Source organism: Antechinus flavipes, chromosome 2 (genome assembly GCF_016432865.1).
Source record: "Antechinus flavipes isolate AdamAnt ecotype Samford, QLD, Australia chromosome 2, AdamAnt_v2, whole genome shotgun sequence".
Taxonomy (NCBI): domain Eukaryota; kingdom Metazoa; phylum Chordata; class Mammalia; order Dasyuromorphia; family Dasyuridae; genus Antechinus; species Antechinus flavipes.
In genome coordinates this window covers 218,999,857-219,012,424 of record NC_067399.1, presented here as the reverse complement: position 1 = coordinate 219,012,424, position 12,568 = coordinate 218,999,857, and the positions used below count along the sequence as shown (strand labels likewise).

At 37.9% G+C, this 12,568-nt stretch overlaps 1 protein-coding gene across 2 annotated transcripts in view; it reads left to right on the top strand.

Moving 5' to 3' along the window:
• Positions 1-12,568, top strand: part of HPCAL1 (hippocalcin like 1) — a 185,351-nt gene that overhangs the window by 165,186 nt on the left and 7,597 nt on the right. For both annotated transcript variants that reach the window (XM_051976198.1, XM_051976197.1), the window contains 2 exons: positions 6,808-7,210; positions 10,703-10,808. In XM_051976198.1, coding sequence (XP_051832158.1) covers positions 6,833-7,210; positions 10,703-10,808 — 484 coding nt within the window. In that variant the 5' untranslated portion in view covers positions 6,808-6,832. The remainder of the gene's footprint in view (positions 1-6,807; positions 7,211-10,702; positions 10,809-12,568) is intronic.

The window sequence follows — 12,568 nt, the reverse complement described above, 5'->3', positions numbered from 1 at the left end:
TTCGATTTGAATTTAGAACATGTGGGCTTGAATCAGTTCCTTGGACAATAAAATTCAGCCACAAATATTAGTGCCCACTACCCAAAAGGAACTGGGTCACAAAACAAAAACAGTCTTTGGCCTTAAGGATCTTAAGATGATGGGTGGAAAGGGGGAAATAAGATAATTACACAAATAAGTAAATATAAGATGATTAGAAATAAGGGAGAGCACTAGCATCTGGGATGATCAGGAAAGGCTTCTCAGAGAAGGTCACCTTAAGCCATGCCTTGAAAAATGCTAAGAATTCTAAGACGTGAAGGTAAGAATATTTCAGTTACAAGAAACAGCCGGTGCAAAGAGATGAGAGACCACAGAAAATTCAGGTAATTTCTAGAACATTAGTTTGACTTTAACATAGAGTACATGAATGGGATTAATTTGAAAGGACTAGAAAGGTAGAACTAAGATGCTTTCTGACACTGAAGATACCTTCCAGTTCACACTCATTTGATATTAATCCTAGTTCTCCTCTGGGCTCAATTATTCATACTCTGAAGCCTTCTGTGATCCTCCCCGTCCACAAAGACTTGATTCTGTTAGCATTTATTGCCTCTACCAGTCTTGGCACCTAGAGTATGCTTCTGTTGACATCCTTTATGTTGCTTCCTTTATTTTTACTGAATTCTTGTATTATCTAATTTTACATACTTCACTTCTAAGTGACTAGATATGCATGGTGGATATTTGTACCTAAAGCAGGGGTCCTCAAACTTAAGGCCCATGGCCTAGATGTGGCAGCTGAGGATGATTATCCCCCTCACCCAGGGCAATGAAGTTTCTTTATTTAAAGGCCCACAAAACAAAGTTTTTGTTTTTACTATAGTCCAGCCCTCCAACAGTCTGAGGGACAGTGAACTGGCCCTTATTTAAAAAGTTTTAGGACCCCTGACCTAAAGCAACATCTTTCATATTTATCCCCTTCTTTTTCTGTCCAAACAATTAACCTTTATCACTACTTGCCTAGATTCCTAATTGATCGTCCTACTTCAAGTCCCTTCCCACTGCAATCCATACTGTGTATCTTTGCAGGATTATTTTCCTAAAGAGCCTTTGGAGTGTCAGATTCCACCCCAACCACTCAAGCAGTTTCCAGTCTAGCCACAATAGTCATTATTTAAGGAAGCAACTTCTGGGGAGAAAGGGCCACCCATCTGTACCACTGCTTTAGCTGCCACTTTGGGGCAGACACCCCTACCTAGCTAAAATATCAAGGGATCCAAGGGATGCTACCTGACAACTGCTTCTGTGGGTGCTGTAGCCACTGCTACTTAAAATTCTTGCCAACAAAGTACTGTCAAATGGTATAAGAAACTGATAGGATTTTATCAGTGAAAATGATAGTATGGCCATTACTATCTGCTTTGCCAGTGTACCCTTGGGACCATATAATCTTTTCCATCTGACTTGCATCTGACACCTTCCATATGCATCATCCTCTCTTAAGAATGTGAGCTCCTTGAAAGCAGGAACTGTCTTGATTTAGAAGTGAGCCCATGCATGTGACCCTGAATGGGTAACTAAAGGAGTTCTTTTTTTCTGTTCTTGAGAGATGGTTCTACATATAGGTAAGAACATTGGATCTGGAAGTCATAGGGTCATAGATTTTAGACCTGGAAGGGATCTTTGAGACCATGTAGTCCAACCCCATCATGTTACAGAATAAAAAGAATGAGACCCTGAGAGGAATGATTTGGTCTAAGTCACACAAGTAGTAAGTGACAGAGACAGAATTTGAAGCTCTCTATCCAGTATTCTTTCCATGAAGCCGTGCAGTCAGAAATCTAGATGAACTGTAAAATCTTAGATAGGTCACTACTTTCCTGGGCTTTAGTTCCCCACCCCTACCTCTATAAAATAAGATTTTATTAGATGAGATTGAAGGTCCCTTCTAGCTGTAAAATACTATAATGCAATGATTCTATGTGCCTCCTGCTTTTTCTCATTAGCCAGATGATGGAGAGTCAACTGTGAAAATAGAATGCAAAGGCATTCGGAGAGCCCAAATCTAAACAGTTTGTGTCCATAATCTTACACTTTCTTCAATCTGCGATGCTAATGGGAAGTAGATGGAAGAACATTAATCTCCCAAGGTAGAAGAAAATCCACTCAACCTATTATTTTCTGTCAGTTGTGCACCTTGCTTTGTACTCTAATTTGATCTTTTCCTCTCTGTAAACACATGTAATTTGTGGGGAAAGAAGGCTGCACAGCCCTGACTGCTTAACATGCTGGGTAAGAAAAGAAACCTGACAAATGCATTTTGAAGGCAAATTGATCTGTGCATTCAGGGGAGTGATTTAGTTTCCAGCAAGGATGAGTGGATTATAAAATGAACAACTAAGCTCTCAATGTTGGGTGAGTCTCTGACGAATGGTTCTCCATTGATGTAAAAGCATGGAATTCTGGGTAGGACCCCTTGGAGGGATGTTTAACACAGGTTTGGATGATATAGGGGAGGCTTTTGCTCCAGCCTGCAGACTCAAACTCTCCCAGGAGGTCCTATCTTTATAAATTAAAGAAAATTGGTTCTGTTTCTAGTTCTCCTTAGGATTTATAGAACACTCAAATTAAAAGAAAAAGAAAAAGTTGAAGACCAAAGTAAAAAAAAAAAAAAAAAAAAAAGATTTATAGGACACCTTCCTCACAACAACCTGTGAACTAAGTGGGCTGAATGTTTGTATCACTGCCTTCAGCCATGAGAAAACAAGCTCATAGGTTATCACCAAGAATTGACTTTTTTTTAATTATTTTTTTTTCATTTAACAAAGCATTTATTTTATTTCCTACTCATTCCCTTCACATTAAAGATAACAAAAATGAAACATTTATAATAAATGTTCATAATCAAGCAAAACAAATTCCCAAATTGATCATATCCAAAAATGTATCTCGTGTTTAAACCCGAGTCCATTATCTGTCAGCATAATAGTAGCATTCTTCATCATTAGACCTTTAGAACCATGTTTAGAACATTTATTTATCACAGTTATTAAGGCTTCAGAGTCAAAGAACTGGCACTTCTCTATAGTTTTAGGCTTCCAAAAAATATTCTTCATAGCAGTCCTGTGTGAGGTGGGGAGTACTAGTAGAGTGAGCTCCTGATTTCAGTCTTAGACTGTAGGATACTGAGACAAGCCTGTAAGTTTTCAAAGCCCCACCAGTAATAACACATTTCTGTTTGACGGGTTAAAAAACATATCAGGGTCAGTTTGATATATGATAATTATGATTGATTGTCATTAATGATGGTGATAACAATGATGATAATGGCTAAACAAAGGAATTTGCAGGGAAAAAAGAGCCTAGGACAAAGACTTAGGATAAATGATGATCCAGCAAAGGAGACTAAAATGGAGAAGTCAAATAAGAAAGTGTAATTCTTGTACAGGATATACATATTGATGGATGGTTCTATTACATACATGTCATGATCTAGAAAAATAATAGCTTTTTCATCCACTTTAGTTTTTTTTATGTAGACGGTTAGACAAATCTCTTTCTAATTGTTTTGGATACTAATGAGCTTTTGTAGTGTTCTGAAAAGCTTGAGTCACTTAGCAAAAACTTCACACTTCACCACTAAAGAGTTCTACTCTTTTCTTGGTGCTCTTTCTCCCAAAACAGATCTTAGCCCTGCTAAAATTTAGTAAATGTTTTTCAAGAGTTACTGACAAATTCTTCATCCTACAAATAACTTGGTAATAAGCCTCTGTGAATTTATCTGGGTAACAAACATGCAGTTCATTTTAAGACCTATACTTAAAATCTTCTTCATTCAATAGAACTTGCCAGAAATCGTGTTCCATTGGAATAGCGTTCAGAATACAGGTTCTTCTTCACATTACAATAAGACAATAGGAGCAAAGATACTATAACTATCCAGTATTGGGTTCTTCTTAATTCTCCCCTGCCTATAGGTCATTATTGGGATGTATTAAAATATGTTGGATGGAAAGATACCCTGCTCATACTTGTCTCCAAGATTGCCTAGGATCTGCCTGAATTCTCAATTTTTATAATAAATTCATTAGAGATCACTGATTCAAAATAGCTCTTTTTTTTACAAGTAAAGAAATTGAGAACCAACATAAGAGAAGTGACCTGCTACTGATCATTTTTTTCTGAGTTGGAAATTAGAACTCAAGTCGCTTATTTTCAAAGCCAGCTTTCTTCCTTCTCACACCATAATGCCTCCACTAGTGATGTGACAAACAGAGCCAACTGGACAACTGGCATCTCAGGGGATGCCGGGAGCATTGAGTTCAAATTCCCTGAAACCAGGAAATTGTGTTTGTTTAAACAGCAAAGCTGCAACAGGGAATCAAACGTGAATGATTGATGGAGCAAGAATAACTAACCCTAGGGGCTGCAATGTTGGGAGCTGCCTCCTTCACAGAAGCAGCTAATGGCAACACACCCTCTCTAGGGCTCAGCCTGCTGTATATATATCATTAATGAGCAGCAGCTAGTGTTATTTTTTCCCCAGAGCTGAATGAGGATTGATAGAGAGGTTGGACAAAGGAGGAATAAATGGACTGAATTAGAAAATGAAAAAGAGAGCAAGAGGCTTGCAAATTCTTTGGCCATATGGTGTCTGGGGCCTCGCCTTTGAGTTGCTGAGTTTTCATATATAAAATGGGTGTTTGAAGCCCAGGTAAAAGAGTGTTTGATTCTTATCTAATTAACTTAGATCTCCATGAGATTTGCCAGCCATTTTAATAGTGTACTCTGCCAAAATTGCTCAAACTATCATGTTTATATTTTATCTTTGTGCATGCTATACTGTGCCGAAATGGGGACAGAGATTCTCCCCTACATTCACTATGACTGTGTTCTATAAATATTTACCTCTGGTTTAGTCTTTCTGTATCTAAGATTATGGTTTGAAGATGGAACAATAAAATCAAAATTTGGCATTCAAAAATCCACTACAACCTGGCTTGAATCCCCTATCTTTGACCTGACATTTCCAACTTCCTTTCATAAATTCTATATTAGCTAAACTAGACTTTATGTTCCCTGGATGCATACTCTATCCTTTCTTATATCTGTTTTTTTTTTTTTTTTTGCTTATGCTGTCCCCTATATATAGAATGACTTTCCCATTTCATCTTCTCCACCTTTGAAACTCTACTTATTTTTCAGAGTCCAGCTCAAATACTGCCCCTTCCATGTCCTCCTTCTTGATGCTACCAGACTTTACAATCTAATGGCATAGCATTTGATAATTAATAATAATGATGATAATAATAGCATTTATAAAGAATTTTAAAGTTCTTAAGCTGTTTTACAAATATTAATCTCATTACATCCTCACAATCACCCTGGGAGGCAGATGCTTTTATTATCTGTGTCTTACTGATGAGGGCAGGCATAAGTCAAGTGGCCACACAGCTAAAACGCGTCTGAAAGATAGGATTTGAATAAGTCTTCCTGGCTCCAGGTCCGGGACTCTGTTCCTCCCCTATGCCACCTAGCTGTGGGATTCCTGTTCATTTGTAGGTTGGATTAGTTGCACAAGTGGACCTTTCCTGTTCTGAAATTCTTGTGAAATAAAAAGTTTAGACAAGTCTTAACCCCTGCCCTCTTGAAATGTTCTACATGGAGGCTGTGCATGAATATGTATAACTATAGGATACAGTATTACATAAAAAGTATATTAAAGGGAGGGGCAAAAGATGGGAAGTATTATGGAAACCCCATGGGCAAAAAGTTCATTATTATCAAGAGGGGATCAGAGACAACTTCATGGAAGAGTAGAATTTAAGTTAGACCTGATAGAATGAGTAGCAATTAAGCAGGCAAAATGAGGGAAAAGCCAAGAAAAATATGGAGGTATATGTCCAAGGGGAAGAAAGCAGACCAGTTTGACAGTGTACAGTATGTAAGGAGAATTATAAAAAATAAGACTGTAAAGGAAAGTCTTAGATTGTCCAAGAGTTGAATGTATTGAACATTTAGGGTTTAAACATTAGGGAATTATTGATTAGTTTCAAGAAAAAGAATGATGTAATCAAATCTGTATGTAAAGAATACCAGCCTTGTAGAAGCTAGAAAGAGAAAGAAAATGGTGGCTGGAAGACATTTTAGGAGGCATTTATGATAGTTCAGATGGGAGGTATCAAGGGCTAGAGAAAATAGAACTGAAGCAATAGGACTAGAGAGGAGGGATAATTCAAAAGATAATGTAATGCTAATCAACTGTAAAAGACATATCTAAACTAAACAATACATTGGTCCAAAACAATTCCATAGGATTCATGGTGAAAAACACTGTCCACCTCTAAAGAGAGAACTGTGAAATCTGAATGCAGACTCAAATATAATTTTTTCATTTTCTCTACTTGCTTTGTTTTTTTTTACAGCAAGGCTAATATAAAAATGTTTTACTTCATTTCACATGTATAATTAATGTCATATTATTTGCCTTCTTACTGGGTGGAGAAGAACCTGGAGGGAGGGAGAGAATTCAAAACTGAAAATTGTCTTTAAAGAATGTTAAAAATAAATAATTTTTTTTTGGAAAGAAAGAAAAATATTGCTGGGATGGACTCAAACTGGAAAAATCTTTTAAAAGAGGAATGCTTTTAAGGAAAGAGTCTTTAAAAAAAAAAAAAGTTGTGAATATATTAGAAGAAAAACTCTCACTTGAATAGTTCAAAATTCTGGGCCATCCCACCCAATATTAAAAGGTGAATAATCTGGGTGCTACATAAATTGACTATAGTAAATAACTGTAACTGAACACAGTTCTATGTTTTTCAGGTTATAAGTTCCCTGGGACAACAGAATGGGGAAGCAAAATAGCAAACTCCGTCCTGAGGTGCTTCAGGATCTCCGGGAGAACACTGAATTCACTGACCATGAGCTGCAAGAATGGTACAAAGGGTTTCTAAAGGACTGTCCTACTGGCCACTTGACTGTCGATGAATTCAAAAAGATATACGCCAACTTCTTCCCCTATGGCGACGCATCGAAGTTTGCAGAACATGTCTTCCGCACCTTCGACACAAATGGTGATGGGACGATTGATTTCAGGGAATTTATCATTGCCCTGAGTGTCACCTCTCGGGGGAAGCTGGAACAGAAACTGAAGTGGGCATTTAGCATGTATGACCTGGATGGTAATGGCTATATAAGCCGTGGGGAGATGCTCGAAATTGTACAGGTGAGGACTCGGGGAAGCTCATGTGCTGTCCCTGGAAGGGGCATAAGAGAGCATCCAGTGTGACTTGTTCAAAATCATACAGCAAGGAACCGTTGAGCTGGGACTAGACCTCAGGGTGCTTGTAAAATTCCTTAAGCATGGTGTTATTTAAACTGGCATCAATTTAGCTTATTTGCTAAGGGAAATTGAAGGATATCTTTCTATTATCATTTTTACAAATGGGATTTGCCTGCTTTTCAGGCCTGATTTCCACTATGATATAATAGAAAAAGGACTGGCCTTGGGGTCAACAAGTAGCCGTTCCAAAGTTGGTTCTATGATGCTGGCCTTGTCATTTCACTTTCAGAGCCTCAGTGATACTTGCAGCCATTCCCTCAATAATATCAGAGAAAGCACTTTGTAAAGTTCAGAGTGCTTTTATAAATGTGAATTATTATATTATATAAAATGATTTGCATGTAGTAAAGGATTTTAACTTAAAACATATAAATATGATGGTGATAATGATGATGACATTTCTGGGAGGCAGGGAGAGAGCTGGACTTGCTGACTTCTAAATGCTTCTTCTGCTCTGAGATCTGACAGCCTTTGAGAAATGATGAAGCATTGCTTCCTCCTCACCCTGTGTTCTAAGCCTTATCTGAGACACATGGCCATTTTTTGCTTCCTCTTCAGCTAGAATTGAATAATTGAAGTATCTTCATGATGGATTGTATGGTATAAGCACATGAAAATTGGGAAATCTATAATAGTAATAATAATAGTAATAACAGTTAATCATGTGAAGGCTGACAAGTCTATAACTACAATAAATGTAATAGCTGATTTTTACATAATGGTTTAAAATTTACCAAGGATTTCACATACATTATATTATTTGTACCACTGAAGAACTCTAGGAGGAACCTGTGACAGCTAGTATTATGCCCATTTTCCAGGTAAAAAAAAATGAGTCTCAGAAAGGTAATGACTAGTTCATAGTTGCTTAGCTAGTAAGCATCAACATATATATATGTGCCTGTGTGTGTAAAAACTGTCTCATTTCCTGTTTTTTGACTTGCTTTTCTCACCCAATAATCCTTAGGTTATTTCCCCCTAAGAGCCGAGCATAGTACCTGGATTCAGGTACCAACTTTGCCAGTTCAGCAACATTAAACGAGTTTTCAGGCCTTCCTAAGCTTCAGTTTCCCCATCAGAACAATGAGTATAACCATTCTCAAACTTTATCTTCACAACGTCCTCATGGACTTGTGAAGATCAAGCCGAGTACTAGCTGTAACCCCTAAAGCATTATGCGAACATAAGTGGTTTTCAGCGGTCTGGGCTGACCCCAGCAGCTGCTTGGGTTGGTTGTGTGGTAGGACAAGCCCTAACATTGAGAAAAACATTGCCTGAGGACATGCATTGGCAATCTCTCAGAGGAAATATGCCAGTCTTTTTTCATTCACTCCACCCTTGGGATTGGCAAGGAGGTGATTGAACCTTATGCATAATAACACCCTGAGAAAACAGTCTTAGCCCCACAGCAGCTAATGTGATTGGTCAAAAGATAAATGCAACTAACCCCTATGAGGAATCATATTTAAATCACCATTTAAAATGTATTGAGTACCTACTGTGTGCAATCACCTTATGAGATAGCAGGCTATCACCAATTCCTGTGGCTTTAGTAATTTGTTAACTCCTTAGCAGGGATAAATAAATGGTGTGTTAGCTAAAAGCAAGAATGAGCCGGAACTGTTAGGCATCTAGTTACCAGGAAGAAAAGAAGGAATTAAAACATGAGAAAGGACCATCGCTGTCATAATTCAGTCTTCCCATTTTAAAGAAAGAAGGAAACTAAAATTCAGACATGATTAATGAATTGCCCCAAATCACCCATCTAGGCAGAGCTGGGAAAGGGCCAAAGACAAACTGATTTCCCAGTTTTCTTTGAGAGTAATCCTATTTGTCTTAGCCCAGATCCTATTAATGGCATGTCATCTTCAGCTCACATGCTATAGATCATCCACCCTTTCTTTGAGCGGAAGAAGAAAAAATAATAACAAGAAGAGTTGTAATTGATATTTACATACTGCTCTATAATTGGCAAAATAGTCTCTCAATTATGACAGTAATACAATTAAATTTAGATCTTTAACTTCTGAGTTCCAGAGGAAAACTAGTTCTCTTCATGGATTCATCTCTCTTCTATGAATGCAAAAAGTTGAAATGAGAGTCCTGGCCTCCTGGAACCTATTCAGAGCCAAGAACACCATGGCAGAAAGATATATTGGAACACTTTGGGCTACCATCTTCTCTGTGCCATCCTCCTCTGGGGGAGGAAAGGATGGGGAGGTACCACTCCCGTGAAAGGCATTTTCATACTCTCCAGGATAGATCAATCGTTAATCTGTTCTATCACTCCCTCAAATAGGTTGAGTTTAACATGCATAGATTAAATTGTGAGACATCTTTATGTTAAGGTATATGTTTCAATTGCCACCTATCTGTTTCTTACATGTAAACCTAAGATAGAAAACAGAGCTCTATTTTCTGTGGGCTCATTTATATGTTACACCCTAGCTTATATATAAAAACTGACCTATTTTTAGGTAGATATTCTATCAGCAAAAGACTCAGTTATCACTGCCAACCATTGAGGTATTTGGCTCTGACTCCAGATGAGGGAAAACTAAGGTTCACCCAAATGGGACTTAATTCAGGATTGTTCTATCAGCATCAAAATCCTGAAACCTGAAAATCTGATCAGTATCTTCTGATGTTTTCAGTGTGCCATGTTTATCACTAGGTACATAATTATAAATGGTTATTATGCTTCTTTTATAAAAGAATAATTATTAAGTACTATGTGCAGAGCTCTGTGCCAAGATGAGTTAGATAAGACATTTTCCTTGCCTATATGGAGCTTAGTCTAGAAGGTAAATATGATAAAGTCCAGCATTACTGGACAAGTTCATGAAACTAAGTACTTTTGTGAGACTACAGGAGAAAGTGCTTATAAGCCTTAGATATGACTCAGCAGGATTTTAGAGATTCTCAAATTTATATGTACTTGGTTATGAAAGCCCTAATGATGTTAGCCCCATTCTTTTATGGTAAGCTCTTAACTAGCTGGCAACTAACAAATCCCTGCTGTGATATTAGAGACCTGACAGAGAAAGCTTTAGTTAATGATAACCTGAAACTCTGGTAGCAGCTAGTCACATCAGAGATCCTGCTCTAAATGGTCCAATGATTAGTATATTGGGAAACATCTCTCACTCATCGAATTTTGCTTCCAAACCTTTCCTTTCACCATGCATCATTAGAGTGGTGTGGGTGGTAGGAAAGGATAGAACGGTTTAACTAGTTTTTCCTTTTTTCATTCTGGCTATATAAAGTCCCAACTCATCAAGTACTGCGTTTGCAAACTGGGTAATGATCTTAGATCTTTTTCTCACCCTGGAGCTTTCCAGAGTCCTTAAAAACTTCTTCCTTGTACTTTTCCAGGCCATATACAAAATGGTATCTTCAGTAATGAAAATGCCTGAAGATGAGTCCACTCCCGAGAAGCGAACGGACAAAATATTCCGGCAGATGGACACAAACAATGATGGTAGGCTATGGGGCTATCGTCATTGCTAGAAACCAGAATGCATTCATTTATACCACTAGTTTCTCCCTCCCCTCCTCCAGTCATCCTGTCTAAAGTCAAACCCCTTGAGTGGGGGTCAAGGGTGGGAAATTACAGTAACTGAATTACCTACAGACAGCAGAGAAATGTACGGCAAAGGAAGAAAAAGTCAGACCGTGCCTGAAGTCACCTTTGGAGCTGATTAAAAATACTTTTTCCTATGCTCAGATGAAACCTGGGTAACTTAGTAATTTTCCGTAACAAACTATACCCTGCAGCCATCTCTGTTTGTTTTCCTATCTTCAGATCATGTTGAGTATTCCCTAATAAACACCTTCAGTCATCCAGCCCAACTCTAAATACATATGGCATTCTCTGCACTTTGTAGATTAGAACAATGTGTTCCACCTTCTAATTTATCCTCTGGGGCTAAGAATTTCCTACTTAGGACTCAAAGGAATTGTTGGCCCTCCCTGTGAATTTAGAAAAGCCTGAGAGGACCTTGAGCAATAGTGACCTTCTCCTCCCTCCATACTCCCTGGTGTCCATTCTCTGTAAGGAACAAGAGACTATTTCAGTCTCAGAGACTCAGAGTTCAGTTAGTCCAACCTGTTGCTGAGCAAGAATCACCTCTATTCCATCCTAATACCTGCCATCCAGCCTCTGCTCATAAAACTCCAGGGATTGGGAACTACAAAGAATAATGGACTTGGGGCAGCTAGGTGGTACAGTGGATAGAGCACCATCCCTGAAATCAGGAGGACCTGAGTTCAAATGTGTCCTCAGACACTTAACACTTCCTAGCTGTGTGACCCTGGGCAAATCACTTAATCCTAATTGCCTCAGCAAAAAAAAAAAAAAAAGAATCGACTGAGCTAAAAAGGGGTTTAGAATCAAGTAGCACGGGGGTTCTTAATCTGGGGTTCATGAACTTCTTTTTAAAAAAAAGAAACTTTGATAGCTATTTTTCAACATAATTGGTTTTCTTTGTAATTCTATATTATATATATGTGTATATATAATTTATATATTTTATATTATGCATTTTAAACTGTTATTCTGAGGAGGCCCATGAACTTCACCAGACTTCTAAAAATGCCCATAATACCCTAAAAATGGTTAAGAACCCCTGCTCTAGTCGTATTATACCTACCATTTTACAAATGAAAAAAACTGAGTGATTCACCCAATGTCCCATAGGTAATAAATATTCAAGCTGGCATTTAAATACAGGTTTCCTATCTCCAAATAAATACCAAGATCACACTTCCTATTTTCCAAACCTGGGGTGGTGGGTAGAATATCAGCCTGGGTTCAAGAAAACTCATCTTTCTGAAGTTAAATCTGGCCTCAGAGGGTTAATAGCTTTGTGACCATGGCAAGTCACTTAAGCCTGTGTGCCTCAGTTTCCTCATCTGTTAAATGAGTTGGAGAAAGAAATGGCAGACCCCTCCAGTATCTTGGCTGAAAAAAATCCTACATGGAGTCATGGAGAATCAGACATGACTGAAAAATGACTGAACAACAACATTCCAACTCAGGCCATTTGACTTTGGTACAGTTTAATTAAGAAAGTTACATTCTTGATCCTAACCTGTGTCTTTTGAGATGATATGGGGTTAAAAATTCCTTGTTCAAAAATAAATAAAATTTTAAAATCCTTATTCTATGCAATTAACAAAAACAAAAACAATAACTCCATCTCATTAAAGAAAACTCCAAGGTCTAATAGTGGTGCTTCA